This window comes from Micropterus salmoides, unplaced genomic scaffold (assembly GCF_014851395.1).
Source record: "Micropterus salmoides isolate LMB-PRFRI ecotype aquatic unplaced genomic scaffold, ASM1485139v1 Ms_hic_scaffold_2, whole genome shotgun sequence".
Taxonomy (NCBI): domain Eukaryota; kingdom Metazoa; phylum Chordata; class Actinopteri; order Centrarchiformes; family Centrarchidae; genus Micropterus; species Micropterus salmoides.
Genome location: NW_024041150.1, coordinates 23,786,286 through 23,801,649, shown reverse-complemented (window position 1 = coordinate 23,801,649; position 15,364 = coordinate 23,786,286). Strand labels below are relative to the sequence as shown.

At 39.3% G+C, this 15,364-nt stretch overlaps 1 protein-coding gene across 1 annotated transcript; it reads right to left on the bottom strand.

The window, feature by feature from the left end:
• Window positions 1-8,252: 8,252 nt before the first annotated feature.
• LOC119912844 (caspase activity and apoptosis inhibitor 1) lies at window positions 8,253-13,331 on the bottom strand. The gene is made up of 6 exons (XM_038732066.1): window positions 13,153-13,331; window positions 11,940-12,134; window positions 11,035-11,119; window positions 10,851-10,908; window positions 10,659-10,726; window positions 8,253-10,550 (listed from the first exon to the last, which is right to left on the bottom strand). The coding sequence occupies exons 1-6, from the start codon at window positions 13,255-13,257 to the stop codon at window positions 10,069-10,071; spliced, it is 993 nt and encodes a 330-aa protein (XP_038587994.1). The 5' UTR covers window positions 13,258-13,331; the 3' UTR covers window positions 8,253-10,068.
• Window positions 13,332-15,364: the final 2,033 nt, after the last annotated feature.

Sequence of the window (15,364 nt, the reverse complement as noted above, 5' to 3'; positions counted from 1 at the left end):
GTTCCATTATGGGAAATGAATTCAGGATCCAGTGTTTTTTTTTGTTTGACCCTATACTAGGAACTGTCACTTGCTGTCCAACTTAAAGTAAGTGTGTGGTGCCGCAGAATAAAATTTATTTTTAAAACAGAAGCTTATAAGAAAAGTGAAAAATGCTCTTTGTTCCGTATAAAAAGTCTCACCAAGTTGCCTCACCATGTCTTTATGTGCAGGGGCTAGTAAAAGCAACCTTGGCTCCTCTTAAACCACATCTTTAAGTCTTTATTTGGTATCAGTTGCACACACTTTGCAAAGTGACGGCAAGGACAAAACCTTTAAGCTGGCAGAGGGAGAACGGAGTGCCTTGCCAAAGAAAAATTTTTGCCTAGAAATTATTCAAAGCACAGCCGTGTATAAAATATCCAAGCCTTCCCCAAGTAGAACTGGGGGTTCAGGTTCACTGAGCAGTACCTTATCACAAAGACTCTGGGTAATTGACTCAGACATATCAAATAAACTTTCTACAAAATTCACAAGTGAGCAGGTATGACATTCTAATGGGCTTCTTCATTAAGTCTTTCGGCAGGGGGTAATGTGTTAGAAATTAATGTGACATTTTCAACTCCAAAGTCTTCAGTTATTTCTCCACGCCTAATTCACGCTGTGGATGTAATTTATGCACAGTTGTGATCTAATACAAAGCTGTGTTTTCTAAGCTGCTGGAATCCAACATCTAACAGTGACCAACACCCACATGTGCGTGCATATCAGCGCTGGGAAAAGAGCAACAGAGTGCCGGTGGGATATAGACAGGTATCTGATTTGAGCAGAGGTTTTCTCACTGAAAGAGGAGTCACTGGGTCAAATAGTCTTCCGGGCTGTAGCTGCTACTTCCTAAGACCACCGTCTGAGCAATTGTGCATGGACATTTTTCATGTGTATTGAGGATTTCAAACTATTTTCTACAAAATATGCAGCAATTACAATGAAGACACTTTCTTCAGTGCATCAGCTTGGATGTAAAAAAGCAGTCAAGAAGGTAGAAGCATTCACAATTCAAATATTGGACAGTATTTTTGAACAGGCAAAGCTCCAAAGGTCTGTACTGTATATAGGACACTACAAGTTACTAGGTAACTAGGAAAACCGGTTTAAAAAATGCCAGCACAAGAAGATGAACATCATCTCCTTTCCCCGTAATATGAAGAGGTTAGTCTTCCCCAGTTGAGTTTTATCCAACACTCTGCGCTATTATGATCATTTCCCACTAAGCAAAAGCCCCCCAGATACTCCCCAGAGAGCGGCATTGAGCTGTACTAGCGCCTTTGCCATGTTACCATGGAAACATTCCCATGGCATAGCCCATTACAGAAACAGACACTTGCACATCACTTTGGAAAAAGGCTTTTGGGGGAAGATTTTAACCCCAGTGTAAAAGCACTGCAATTGTCTTTTGCTCAAACTTTAAACCTGAATCTGTACAGCGATATGTGGGATATTTTGTGGGAGCTTTTTTTCCCCCTTTAGCTTTTCTGTACAAAAAACATTCTTCGTTTTAATACAGAGCTAGCCTGCATCATATAATAAAATGCACTACTGTAATTATCTCTAAACTGCTGACTCATTTCATCAAGCATAAATTGAAAATAACAAACAACCCCCAAGCAGCCCCTCGCCTCAGCATCTGTGTCCTCCATCACCTAAATGAGGACCTTGATGAGGTTAAGTACAACAGTAGCCCCTGCCCTATTGTTTCACATATTCAGCTGTGGGGAGCCATTATTCTGGAGGCCTGCTTGGTTTTGATTAAGTCACGTTTTATTACGCCGTCTTTGCAACCGTGTAATGAGTCTGGTGTAAGGATGATAAAGCTTTGATAAAACATTCAACCTGGCTGTTATGACTTCTCAGCTATCTGAAATAAATACAAAAAGTATTTTGTGAATGCTGAGTCTAACTCTCAGTGGCAGGGTGGTGTTTGTTTACCCCAGGGGAACAGAGAAACAAGAGATAAGGTAGGAATCTTTTCGGCCCCGACTGCAGATACCAAACCTTCTCCGATCAGAACTGCACTACATCACAGCTTGCGTGTCTTAAGCCGCAGCCATCACTCATATCCAGGACACTGATTGCTCTGTTATGACATATCATTACTTCTGTGACTAATGAGTCACCTAGGAATAGGTTGAGGTGAGGTTATCAATATTGAGGCGCACTATAACAGGTGGACCTTTGCCGTGAATAGAGTATTACTCATGATGGATATTTTGGTTTTACGATGTTGATTTTTGAAGTGACTCATCACTTCCATGTGACCTTTAATTGCGCAAAGTGATAGTCAATTCATCTTTCCAGGAAAAATGGCATAAAAGCTCAATTGTGAAGTCTTAAGGGGGCTGAATTGCCTGCTACTGATTAGTTTGGGTTGGACCAGATTAAACTGAATAGCAAGGGAATGTTGATTAATGTTAGAGTGACTTCGAACTCACCTTGATTAATTCCACAGAAATCATTATTAGTGTGCCGAACTACTTTAGCCTCTGACAAACAAATAGTTCATTTCCTAAGCTCACAACCCACACGCACAGCACAAATTCATTTGACAATGACATTTTTGCTCATCAACATTGCACCGAGTGGTTGTGTTCTTACATGCAATGAATGCGTATGCCAACATCGTTTTCCACTGAATTATTTGCAGAGGGCATCGACAAATGAATGACAATGTGCAGCCACACTTTGTGCAAACTTACTGCTTCAGGCTGGCTTTGCAGGTCCTGAGGAGCTGGAGCCAGTCCAGGAGCTTTAGGCACTTGGACACATAGATAAACAGTCACTTCCTCTCCTCCCAGCATGCCAATTCCATTTACCAGCAGGCCCAGTAACACCTGTTCCCGCTGAGGTACGTATCAGGAATGACATTTTAACATCTGTCCCCAAATGCCTCATTGAATCTGTGCTTGCTTTTAAGATTACATTTACGATGACCTCACTTGCAAAGTGAACACTTGAGGTTCATTAATTAAGTGTGCATAATAGCCATTATTACTATAACTACAAAAACTAGTCACAATGAATGGGCACACTGATACAGCAGGAACTATCACCACCCTACAAATATACAAAAGAGTAAAAGAATATCCGCCCCAAATTAAAGTATTTTTAAGACAGAAGAGATAAGATGAATTGCAACAAAATGATAGCAATTAATGGATCTTCAGTGGTATTTTTTAAATTATGGAAAAGATTTTCATTTACGGGAGAGAAACTGTGTGATGGGAGTAAAAACATTCAGCTAACTGAGTGACATATGGACTAAATAAGAACAGAACTGTGTACATTTACAGAATGAAATGTAATTCAATGTTGAAACTGGACAATGGTTAGCCAGTTAACATTTAATACAATTATTAAAAAGTATATAGAAGTACATGCAATAACAAAAGTGATTTATTTTGGTCTTGCATGTGTGTTACTGGAAAATGTCTTCCTTTGCTTTATTGATGCTTTATATATAGTGGTGCTGTGTAATCTAACTAATGGCAAAAGAAGAGTACACTTTATCCAAGATTGGAGATTTGTCTACATTTCTGTTAACGTTAGCTTTCATATCAAAATGAGGGTTAGTGCTGTATTGTTCCTGCCTGTGCAGTATATTGTCACATTTAGTGATGTGCTTGTTACTTGCATTTTTATGTGTATGTTTTCGTGCCCACAGCGCAAATGCATTTTTCTTTACTGTAGTTTTTGATAATAAATTTTCTACAAACTTATTATGTATTATATTTATTATTGATACAGTATATTTTAGAGATGTGATATCATTTCTTCAGAGAAACGCTATTTTGACACATTCAGCCCGATTCTACTGACAAAAGACCAGAGTGTCACAGACCAATCTAACTCCATGAATAATAAGGTTAGTCATAGTCAAGGATTTCACTTCCATGCAGGCAACCCTTTCCCACCTCTTAAGAATGGGCTTTCCCATGGAAAGCCGTGGAGTAAAGGGGACTCTAAAAACTGATTACATTTTTTTTCTCTCAACCTAACTGTAACGTCTGTAGTGAACCCTTCAATGAATTAGCAGCGACCAATCAAATAACACAAGATACTTCAATATGTGGCCATAGCTGATGACTGTACAGTGCCTTTAATGTACTATGGAGTTATAGAAAGCCAAAAAGACTACAGTTGGTGTATAGCTTCATAAATGCCCTCCTCTGATTTTATTAAAATAATAAAAATACAGTACAAAACCCAACACTTGAAATCCCATTGCCACCAGTTAACACCATTTCTATTTTTCCACACCAAAGTGCACTTTAAGTTGCAAAAAGCAATGTTTCTGTACAACCCCTCACAATCAGAGCAAGGGATACGCAATCAGTTTGGGGAAGCGTAAAGCAGACGCTTGCTGCTTAATTGGCTGTCAAGAAGTGCAACTGAAATAGCACTCCCTTCTTATGATGAAGAAGAGGAGAGTATGGATGTTGGGACTTGAAGTGGCAGTGTGGGGGTAAGCTTTTGTGCGACTTAGTGTATTGGTTGTATGACTCATGCCTATTGTATAATAGTTTGAGCGACTTTGACAACAACTCCATATGTCTGACTTATTATCTTCCATAGCTTTCGAACTTACAGGAATCTGAAGGTTGTGGTTGCAGAAAGAATCATAAAAGCTATCAGCCGTCAGTCAAAAGTGATAAATGACACTTGCCCTATTTGTTCATGTGAAACACAAAAAAGGCATAACCGAGACTGGTGTCAAACACAAACCAAAAGAGACATACACAACCTGCATTTCAAAACTGCTGGTGTCAAACTTAAAATGTTCAAAGTTAAGAATAATTCTGACTCTTGTATCCAAATCTATGGCTTTAACCCATTGAGCTACATGCTGCAATGTAGTTAAAACACATGACAGGACCATTAAAGTAAGTCAAGGAACATAAAACCCTGATGGGAAGAGAGACAGCAACTCACTGAGCAATATACTCCTCTCAACATTCCCTTTGACGATTACTTATGTAATACAATTGCTTGCCAGCTGATGGTGGGAAGCAACTTGACAGTTTTATCACAACTTTGACAAAAGTAATTTACTTGGCTCAGTCCGTCTGTGAGAAATAAATCATCCAAATAAAAAATAAATAAATGGCACCCTACCACGATTTGACAGTTCAATGTCTTCCAATCCCAGCACAAATGGTGTAGTCCTCACCTAGCATCATAAAAGTGTGAGTTACCAGGGCTGTGCGCAGTGATCCATCATCTGTCTGGGGGACACTTTGGTGGTCCATTGCTGTTTAACAGGACAGCTGGGACTATAACCATGCAGCTGTTTAAAGATTAGCTTCACAGAAAGTGTGATTGGTTTAAAGAAACTGGATTTAGAACGGCTTTGGAGTTTATTTCTCACATTTTCAGGTCTTTAAAAATGTGTAGCCTATATTCAGTACCACATTAGGTTAGGATCAGTGTGTTCCACTACAGTACACTCAGGTTTGTTCATAGTGCTTATTTTGAAGTTCGTTGTTCTTACAGTGCAGTATTTTGACAAATTCAGTCCAAGATTTTACAGAAACCCGCCAAAGATGTGATATCATTGCACATTTGTTAAATTCAATAAAATGTATAATCTAACAGGAAATGACTGGGAGGCCAAAATTAATATTTTAATATCACTCCCAATTATTATACATACAAAATATATATGTCATGTTCTTTCATGAAACTTGAATGGTTGCATAAGCTACTACTTCAGTCCTGTAAGATTTTTTTCCCCACTCTGTGTGCTGACATATTTTTATTAAATATTGTGTATTTTATTTGACATAACATTTTTAATAAGTATTATACTCAAATGAGCTTCCCAGTGTTTTGTTATTGATGTAGAAAAAGAAATCTAATCGTATTGCTCACATAATTATCTTGGGTGCTATCACCCTTAATTTTCAAAGAAGAGCTAAATCTTTGCATGCTATTATAGATTAGGGTTGCAGTCTGCATGCTAATTTCAGTGGGAATCAGTCATGTTTACTGATTAAAGATTAACCATTGATTAAATTAACATTTAAAAGCCACAAAATATTACAGATTTACACAAAGCCTTGTGTATTAGTTGTGAAATATATTCACTTCAGGCGATCAACCGCAATATTTCTGTGAGAAAGCACCGATACCCCCAGGATTGAGCTTGTTGATCGTGTTGCAGTCGCAGTCGCTGTGGGAGTTGGCTTTGATGTAATATTGTGATATTTTATTTGATTATGCTGATTTGATTGTGCGAGGTCATCCATCCTGCATGATGTCTCGGATATCCTTCAAAAGCATTTTGCTTTATTGGCTTGCTGGTCTACACACCAGAATTTCAATGGTTGTTTGATACTATTAATGCACCATTTAAATGCAGACCCCATGCAGAGAAAGCATGCATGGAATGTGAAAGTCATATGTCAGAGGAGTCAGTGGAGGGGAGGAATTTTCTCAAAATGCAGATACTACACTGGAGTGGAATATCAAATGTTCAAAATCTCTTTCAGGGATTGACTTTAAAAAAAAAGGGAGCTCGTCTCTTTCAAATAGCACCAAACTCACAACCACCCACTTCACATTTTTCAAAAAGGGTTCTGCCAAGCTTATGCCTCTTTGAGGGAAAAAAAAAGCAAAGCATTTATGCACATAAATGAAGTGAATAGTGAACAGATGTGCACCACACCTGAGATGAAACTACTGCTGCTACTACTACCAACAATTGTCATTCTTTTAAGTCTTCTTTTGAGTCCAAACTGCCTTCAGTGAGCCACCATTCAAATTATATATAAAACAGCAAATCAAAAACATGAAGGCCGGACATGAACAGAGGCGTTTTCCAGCTACTATTTCTAAAGTATTCTTTCTATTTAAATAAAACTTGTTTATATGCTTCCATTTTCTACAGTCGTGTAACTGGTGGCAATCATGTTTATTGCCAGTGCAACGTCAATTAGTAATACTGTATTACAGACTTGAACATTTAATAAAAACAAACTACATCTAACTCTTCTACTTTGTTAAGAAAACACGGTCTGAATCTTGAAGAAAATGAAATGTGTCTGCTGAATCACTGCTTGGGGAAATCAATTCATTCAGTCATACAGAGGTGCTAAGTTATTTATTGCCTGTCAGCATGAGCTGTTAGTTCAATTTAATTTCTTGCTGCAGAAAGAACAGAGACACTACAGAGGAAATTTGAAGAGAATTACTTTATTTATGCAAACAGGATGTTCTTTAAAAATAAATAAATAAAAAAAATGCATCAACATTTTTCAGTGTGTTTTATCCCTACAGTGTATCCCTGTGGTACCACAGTAACATCTAGAGTTTTAGATTGGACTGACAGGTTGTCTTTTTCACAAACAAACATACTTGTGCTTCGTCTGCTACAATTTCCAGTAGCTATTAAGAACAAAACACACTGAATGCACAAACATGAAGAGAAATGAAACCTCAAATCGGAGTGAAATCACAAAAAAACAAAACAAAACCCCACTTTTGTGCAACAGCAAAGAGTGACGCTCTCCTACCTAGTTCAAGGCTGGAAGGCCCACTGTACACAAGAAAACAAAATTGTTCCAGAAAGACAGCTTTGCTGCTGACTATTAATACTATTTGGGGATAGAATTAATGTGCACCATGCTGTAATTCAACAGTGGCCATTTTAAAATCATCTCAGACTGAGCTTGTACATTGCTGACAATGTAGAGCCAAGCCTGACAAGTGGAGCTGCAACATCCAACAGCCTCACCTGTCATTTGTCAGCATCCAGATGTACTTTACTTACCCTCCGCAGTACTTATAGCTGTGCTTTGAGCGAATGCTGCATATCCGAGGCAACTCGGAACTGGGAAATTTACGACCTCCAACTAGAAAAAGTACTATGCAACAGAACTCGGAGAATTCACGAGTAGCAGCCAAATGACGTCACACAACAATGGCAGCTCCCATGGAAGCACACATTGTCAATGTTATTAGGTAGCTGGTTACAGTAAACAATCTCTAAAAGTCATCCTCTCTACCCAAAAGTTATTCATAAATGTGAAAACATTTGGAAGTAGCCTACGACTTTTCTGACTTTTGTGGATCACCAACTGATGTACCTAGAGGGATACACAGTTAACTGGTAACGTATAAATTTTCACTTGTTTTTAATAAAATGGCCATCCTTTTAAATAACACCAAGGGCACTGCTGAGGGTTTAACTGTGCATAAACTTGCCAAAGAAACATAAGTTTGTCACGGTCAGCCATGTTTATTGTTTACATTTAGTGCGATGCACCACCATGGAACTGAAATGCTTTGAGGTCAGAAGATTACTTGGAAATTTCCCAGTTTCGACCGGTCTGGAATACAGCATTACATCAATGTGCCAGGATACTACAGTGAGCATGTCATTCTAAACATGTTCATGCTAACATTTAACATGCTAGCATGTCAAGAACGCTACATTATTAGACTGAAGTAGAGCTGAGGTAACATCAAAGTGAGATATTTTCATTCTAGAAGTATTGAACCTGAAGTCAGTTACATTAAAAAACAGTGAGGGATTACATTATGTTCATGGGTCCTTCCTAAAAAGAAGCTAGAATCTCTTAAAGTTTTGACAGATTGTTGCATAGAAAAAGTTGAGTCGAGAGGATAAACGGCCCTGAAACATTTTTTTGAGGACAATAGCATAATAAGCATCACTAACCAGAGGCTTGGTCACAATACCAAGGAAAATGACAGGTGCGGCTATTGAAGATGAACCGGTGGGGCACAAGAACTTTTTTGCACATCCTTGTTTTTGACTTTCATAATAGCACCATTCATGGAAGCATCATACTGCAATATTTCAACACGGTTCACAAGGTTCATCTGAATTCAAAAAGTACTCCCCCAACAAAACAGTATCACCTCACCTCCATCAATCCATTTTACAGCCCACTCATTTTGAGGTCTGCTTAAAAGGCCATTTATCTGCTCACACCAAATCATAATTGGCATTCTAATAGCAGGAAAATGACACCGATAAATACTCACCAATCGCAGACACCACGAGCACTTTAGAATTGTTGTATCCCCTTTTGCGCTAAAGTGGACGTTTTCCAATGAGAACCAAAGATACCTGCACATAAAAGCATAGAGAATGACACATTTAACCCTCCCCACGCTCATTCCTCCCATGAAAGAGCCCTTTTAAATGCAAATACCCAGGAGGCAACTGGCTTCTTATCGTACATTTCATTGTCTCCTTTGGGCTGGTGGGGTAGAGAGCTGTTTTGCTCTGCATCTGCATGTAATTGCGTGCGCACACGCACACACATGCACACACACAGCAACCTTACAGTTTTTACAGGAACAAAGCAGCTTCGAATAAATACAGCAACATTACACTAATAGGCGAGAGCATGTTATTAATTCTAGCCCCTATGTAGAGGTACAGAAATAAAAAAATAAAAAAAGTTTAAAATTAATCTGGTTGATAAAAATGGCAGGTCCTTTAATTTGACGTATAGACGAGGACAGCTGGTCTAATAGTCAGATTTATTTCAATTTTGGGTTTCTCTGTATTGTGTCTGTAATGCCATGGGAACAATTTTTCTTGTTCTCCATGCCTAACAGAGATCCATTATAACCTGGTGCATTACTAAATAACATCATTACTAGAACTTGACTTTCACGCTGCCATGGCCATTTTGACTGTAATGTGGGCAAATAAATCATCTCTCGCTCTCCTCTGCACAGATTAGACACATGCACTGTGGCAGGTAAACACTGCCATCTAGTGACCAGAGAGAAAAATACACCTGGAAATACCATTATGTTAATCATCCCAGACGACGTTCACTCAGTGGGTATATGACAGGCCTTTATCGGTTTAATTTGGCATTAAACAGCCTGTAACATCATTCCAATATGGAGTAATAACACAACATGGTTTGGATGGTTAAAGACAGAAAATCATTGTCAATTGTGTCATTCAACAGTGTAAAGCATAAACAAAATATATTAAGCAGTAAATTGATTATATAAAAGGCCTATAAACCATAACACAAATAAAACAGGCTATACATTTTTCGTTACACAAGGCTTTTTCCCATCACTTGCTTTCATCAGAGCCTTGATGGCCCTCGCCCTCATTTCCAACTCCAGGAGCTCCAGTTGCTGAATTGACGGCTGACATACTGAAGGTGTGCGGCTTGAAACGGATGCGCCTTCAGCGGGCAAACAAACGTCTGTTGGCTGCGGAGGTGCACTCTGTTCTTTAGCTTCCTCTTTGCTCGAGGTGGACGAAAACGCTAAAATCTCACAAACGCTTTTGTCTATGTCACTTTGGATGTCTTTCTTGGCTTCCGTAGTTCGAGGGGCGGTGGGAGGTTCGGGATTTGGTGGGCCGGGGTTTACAATGGGATCAGCGCTTTCCCTGCTGCCGCACGCCACTTTCACAGCTTTAACGGTCTGCTCCTCTTTGGGTGCCTCTATGTCACTATCATAAGCGTCTGCGTTTATGCTTAGGACGTCGCTCTCCTCGCCATAACCACCACCCTCTGTAAAGAAAATGACACCAAACCCTTTAAAATAAAACTTTTTCTGTCTTTGAAGTCTTTCATTGAGTGCCTCGGGGATTTTCATTCTGCACATTACATACTAATTACCTTGCTTAGGCTCCTCCGTTTTTGCAGTTTCTTTGAGGCAAGATGTAGAGTCCACATTATTGTCTTGCCTTGATGGGAGGGGAGGAAGAAAAACAATTTAAAAACATAAAAAAGGAGGAGAAAAGCAAGAGAACATATTGTACTTTTACTCTGAAATTGTGCCCTGAATAAGTTATCAAACCGTTCACTCACTGGATTTCCAAGGTCTCCTCTGTGTTTTTGTCGCCATTTCCAGATGTCAGATCTTCCCCTAGACACAAACAACAGATTTCAGAGAGGGATAATGCTTTGTTTGCAATATTAGACTGTTCTGAGCACAGAGAGTCCAGAATGTATGAAGCTGTGAAAACATTTCAAAACTGGCTTCAAGTCTTACCTGCTAAGATCTGAATGAGATTTTTCTCTGTGATCGGTTCCAGTTGTTTCCAGCACAGCGTTTTGATTTCCTCTAAACTACAGTCCTGTGAACGACAATGTGCTTAAATGGTCTCTTTGACAATGGGTTGCCTTACTAGCCTCAAACAGCAAAAGCCTATGGCCTTATTTCCGTTTGTCATCACTTTCTAATTCAAAATGTCATATGCTTTTCTAGAGTTGGCACTAAAGTAGTTACGTTTTTAACTTTACTTTTCCATTTTGCGGTACAGCTCCATAGCTAATTTATACCTATAGATAAAAATCTATAGGTAAAATAACAGTAACAGCTGCAATTTTTCTATAAAACTTAAAAGCAATTGTTGAAGTGATCTGGGGAAGTAAAATGTGGATATGGTGACTTTCAATCGGACATAATAAATGCAACAGACAGTATATGCCTACAAAAAGATGGAAAAAAACTGTTCTTTCACTATTGCTCAAGGTGTTGTTGCTTTTCCAGCCAAAGCCGGAACTGTTGGAATATAGTCAACGGTACAAAATATGGCCATAAAATGTGGGAAGAAAACACTTGCCAATACACAAAATGTGGTCCCTAAAACCACAAAGCAATGTCAGAAAAATACAGCCTGACGGCAAATAAGACATTTCTTTAAGTTTGGGGTGGACAAAATTTATGAGGTCCAAAACTACATCGCAATTGTTGAGAAATGAGGCTAACTAATGCCCTAGATCAGTTGTCATTATGTAATTTCATTATAAATTAAAAACACATGGGTTTGAAGAGGGAGACCTTGCAAACGTTGAGAAAATGTCATCTAAAATTGACATTTACATTCAGCCTGTCTTACTCCAAGCGTACAAAGATGATGAGTTTACAATCATATATCGTGCTAACACAACTACCTTGAGTTCATCAGGCAGCATTTTCTTGAGCTTCTTGTCCCCCAGCACACGGAAACACTGCTCCAGCATCTCCCGCTTGTCACCGACATAAGCAGTGATGGGCTGGAATGGCAGGCTGAGGTCAAGTCCGCCGTCCTCAATGTCACTGCCAATCCTGTCCAGTTCGGCGTCAGCGAGTTCATCCTTGGACTCGTGCTATAGGAAACCAATGTGTTACTGAGTCACTGCCTGGGAGGACTTGAAAAACTCTGTTAGCGTAACTAAAGAAATTGAAGGTTTGAACACTGTAACATTAAGTTTAAATTCAGTACTGAAGATATTAAATATTCTTGAATTTGCTGGTGTGCTACTTTTACATACAATAAAACAGAAAATAAACCAGTATGTCGGTTTTGTGTCAAAACATTTTTACATCCTCATGTTAGTTATATGGAGAAAGACGTTGCCCGTGATGTTGTAGTGTGTGATGCTGCTTCCCACCCCATAAAAGTGTTTAAATCAGTTTTACTTACGTCAACAATAACTAAAATGGACATGTTTTATATCCCACTTAAATGTGACAACAACTTCACAATACAGGGGCCAAAACTCAAAAATGTTTGTCCATTTTTTGTGATTAATCATTTATTGTACCATAAATCAAATCACTGTGTCGATGGCATTAATGCATACAGCTTAATGGAACCAACGATTGATGCAGCAACTGTGATTTAAAAGACAACTGTACCAAAGTCTTAAGTTAAACGCAACTACCTAGATTCACTTCTCTGCTCCATGTTTGACATATCTATGGAGTCTTTGACAACAGACTGCCAAACCCAACTTCTAGCTATCCACACCATGGATGGTCCACAGCACCGAGCTAAGCTTGCGGAGTCTTCTGCACGGACAGCGTCAGAGCAGAGTGCACCGCTAATATATCAAAAGATTAAACAACTTCAGCCTGCAAATGACGAAAAAGATCAGAGCTTTGTGCCAGGGTTGCCAAAATTAACGACTGAACAGCAGCCTGGGTGGCTTTCAATACTGTTGTTAAACCTTTAAAGTTACAGTTCTCTTAAGGGTGAGCGTAAGATAGACACGTCTTTGTTTTGGGAAACCGCTAATGGGACCCTTCTGAATGCCGTACCCTGTGCGGACTATCGACAACACATATAGCTAAGTTAACTAGCCTACAGCTGCAGCTACGTATAAAAACAAATGAATATCTCACCTCCGCAATGGGCTCAGTACTTCTGCGTTTACTGCTCTCATGTCGTTCTTCAGACTGCGAGTGTTTCCTCTTCTTCTCAGCGCTACTTGACTTCTTTTTGAGCATCTTCTCCAGAGAGCTGTATCCCTCGTGAGCTCACTTGCTAATGTTTAAAGTTGCGGGCGGGGAAATATGTCATTAGCGAGCGACGGCTTCTTCTTTTGTTGTCGTCGATAAAACATAACCCAGCTTTTTTGTTACCGCCACCTACTGGGCAGGGGGCGTTAATGCTCGTCTGTTTATCCTCTCATATAAATAATTCCGCAGCAACTTCTGTCGTGTTCATTCATTTAACTGATTAATGTAATGGAGCAATATTCTGCCCCCCTGTTTACACAGGTTTAGCAGAGTTGCTGTATGCTACTTAGTACTGACTACACAAGAATTCAGAGTTGTTTTAATATGTGGTAGCCTAAAGATTGCTTTTAAAATGTAGCCTATTGCATTTACTACCAGACTATGCAGCCATATGTCCATAACAAGTGATTGTGATCTCTGAGTCCCCACATTCTAACACTCAGGTCTTCTTCTAGCCACAGTCAGTCTGATGTTATAACATATTCTGTGAATCTTATAGCTGAAGCTGTCTGCATTTTCACTGAACCTTTCTTTCACAGTGAGAGGTGCCATTCCTGTGACCTCTCAAGCTGTTGATGGAAGTGCAAATGCATTCAACCTGTATCCTATCATCATTTTACACTTCAAAGCTTGCTCGGATAGCTGGTGACAGTCAATCACAAGTCCTCTTCCTAGTATTTCGCACGGTCTTGCCATCTCCCAGTTTCCATATGTCTCACCATTTCATCAAATACTGTGTGTCGGATTCATTACTGCGAGAACCCTTCAAGCCCACTGCCGCTGCTCATTTACATCATTCAGGTTTTCGCATTTTAAGTCAGGCTGCACTTGCCTCATTGGTAATGTATATTTGTTTCAAAGGAATTTACAAAGGATTTTGGGCGTGCATGAGAATGACACATAGGTCACAAATGTGTGTGCATAGTTTGCAAAACAAAGAGACAGAAAAAAAACACTGTCTATGGCTATAGTGCATTATGCGTGCCCATAGAACTTATTATAATATAGAAATGATTATTTTACATAGGTAAAACATGACACATCTATTCTCTGACATAATCACAAAACACTGCACTCAAGACTGAATAACATGCACATATATACAGCTTCACACTTAAAATGGCTTAAAATATGTCTTGCCATTGAAGTAAACAGATCAACATGAGGATAGATATCCCTGTTAAATATATTCTAATAATCCATGGCTTTGTAGAGAACAACACACTCCTTATGTCCCCTGAAAATAAAAAGTAATCAACTTTACTTAAAGGACAAGCTAGCATTAAAAAGATCTCCCGTCTGGAGTGTAATTACATTACATTTCACCAATAAACAGCTCTGCTGCTCTCTTCAGCAGTGTCCTCCTTATTACCACCCAGGCAGCCATGCATTTTCTTTAGCTGGACCAGGACACAGGTTTCAAGGTGGTGACGACACAAGCAAGCTGTAAATCACTCTAATTGGCTTCCCCGCCTCAGCCCGAAATAAGGTGGGAGCCAGTGCGATGGCTGCCCGGGCGCCATGGCGACAGCTGTCTGCACATAATGCAGGTTGTTATCCTGATGCCGTCCACCAAATTATGCAGTGGATGTGGTAGGAGGTGCGCATCGATCACAATCACGTCACAATGTGTTTTCTTTGCAACATCTGCTCCCATGTGTCTGGATATCACCTCGTTAAAAGGGCAATGATGGAGCTGGCACTGTTGAAGGGGACATTGCATTTGGGAGCCATGAAAAGGTTCGGAAAAACAACCACACTTGTGTGTGTGTGTGTGTGTTCTGAGACTTGTTTCCAAACAAATTCTCTCAAAAGTATGTTTACAGAGTTTCATGATAAGATCTGATTCTCTACACAATAGCCCATTATTGAAATCTTAAATTAGAGCGTGTTTTGTGATTCTCAACTTTGTCTTCAAAAGAGCAAGAGAATGCTGCTGAATACACATCAAGGCTCTGCTGTCTAGATGAGGAAATTTGGCTAATCAAGAGATGTGGAATGCTTTTTGCTGCTTTTGTTTAGTTCAGTTGCATAATGCATGTGAAATGATGAATCAGAGAAAGAAGACAACATTTCAATTAGTGAAAGTGAGATT

What these genes read in the sequence shown, in the direction of transcription:
- LOC119912844 (XM_038732066.1), bottom strand. Translation starts at nt 13,257, where the DNA reads ATGCTCAAAAAGAAGTCAAGTAGCGCTGAGAAGAAGAGGAAACACTCG. An exon ending in TCTCATTCAGATCTTAGCAG is followed by an intron (nt 10,909 to 11,034) that starts GTAAGACTTGAA and finishes GTTTGTGTCTAG; the next exon opens with GGGAAGATCTGACATCTGGA. An exon ending in GAGGAGACCTTGGAAATCCA is followed by an intron (nt 10,727 to 10,850) that starts GTGAGTGAACGG and finishes CCTCCCATCAAG; the next exon opens with GCAAGACAATAATGTGGACT.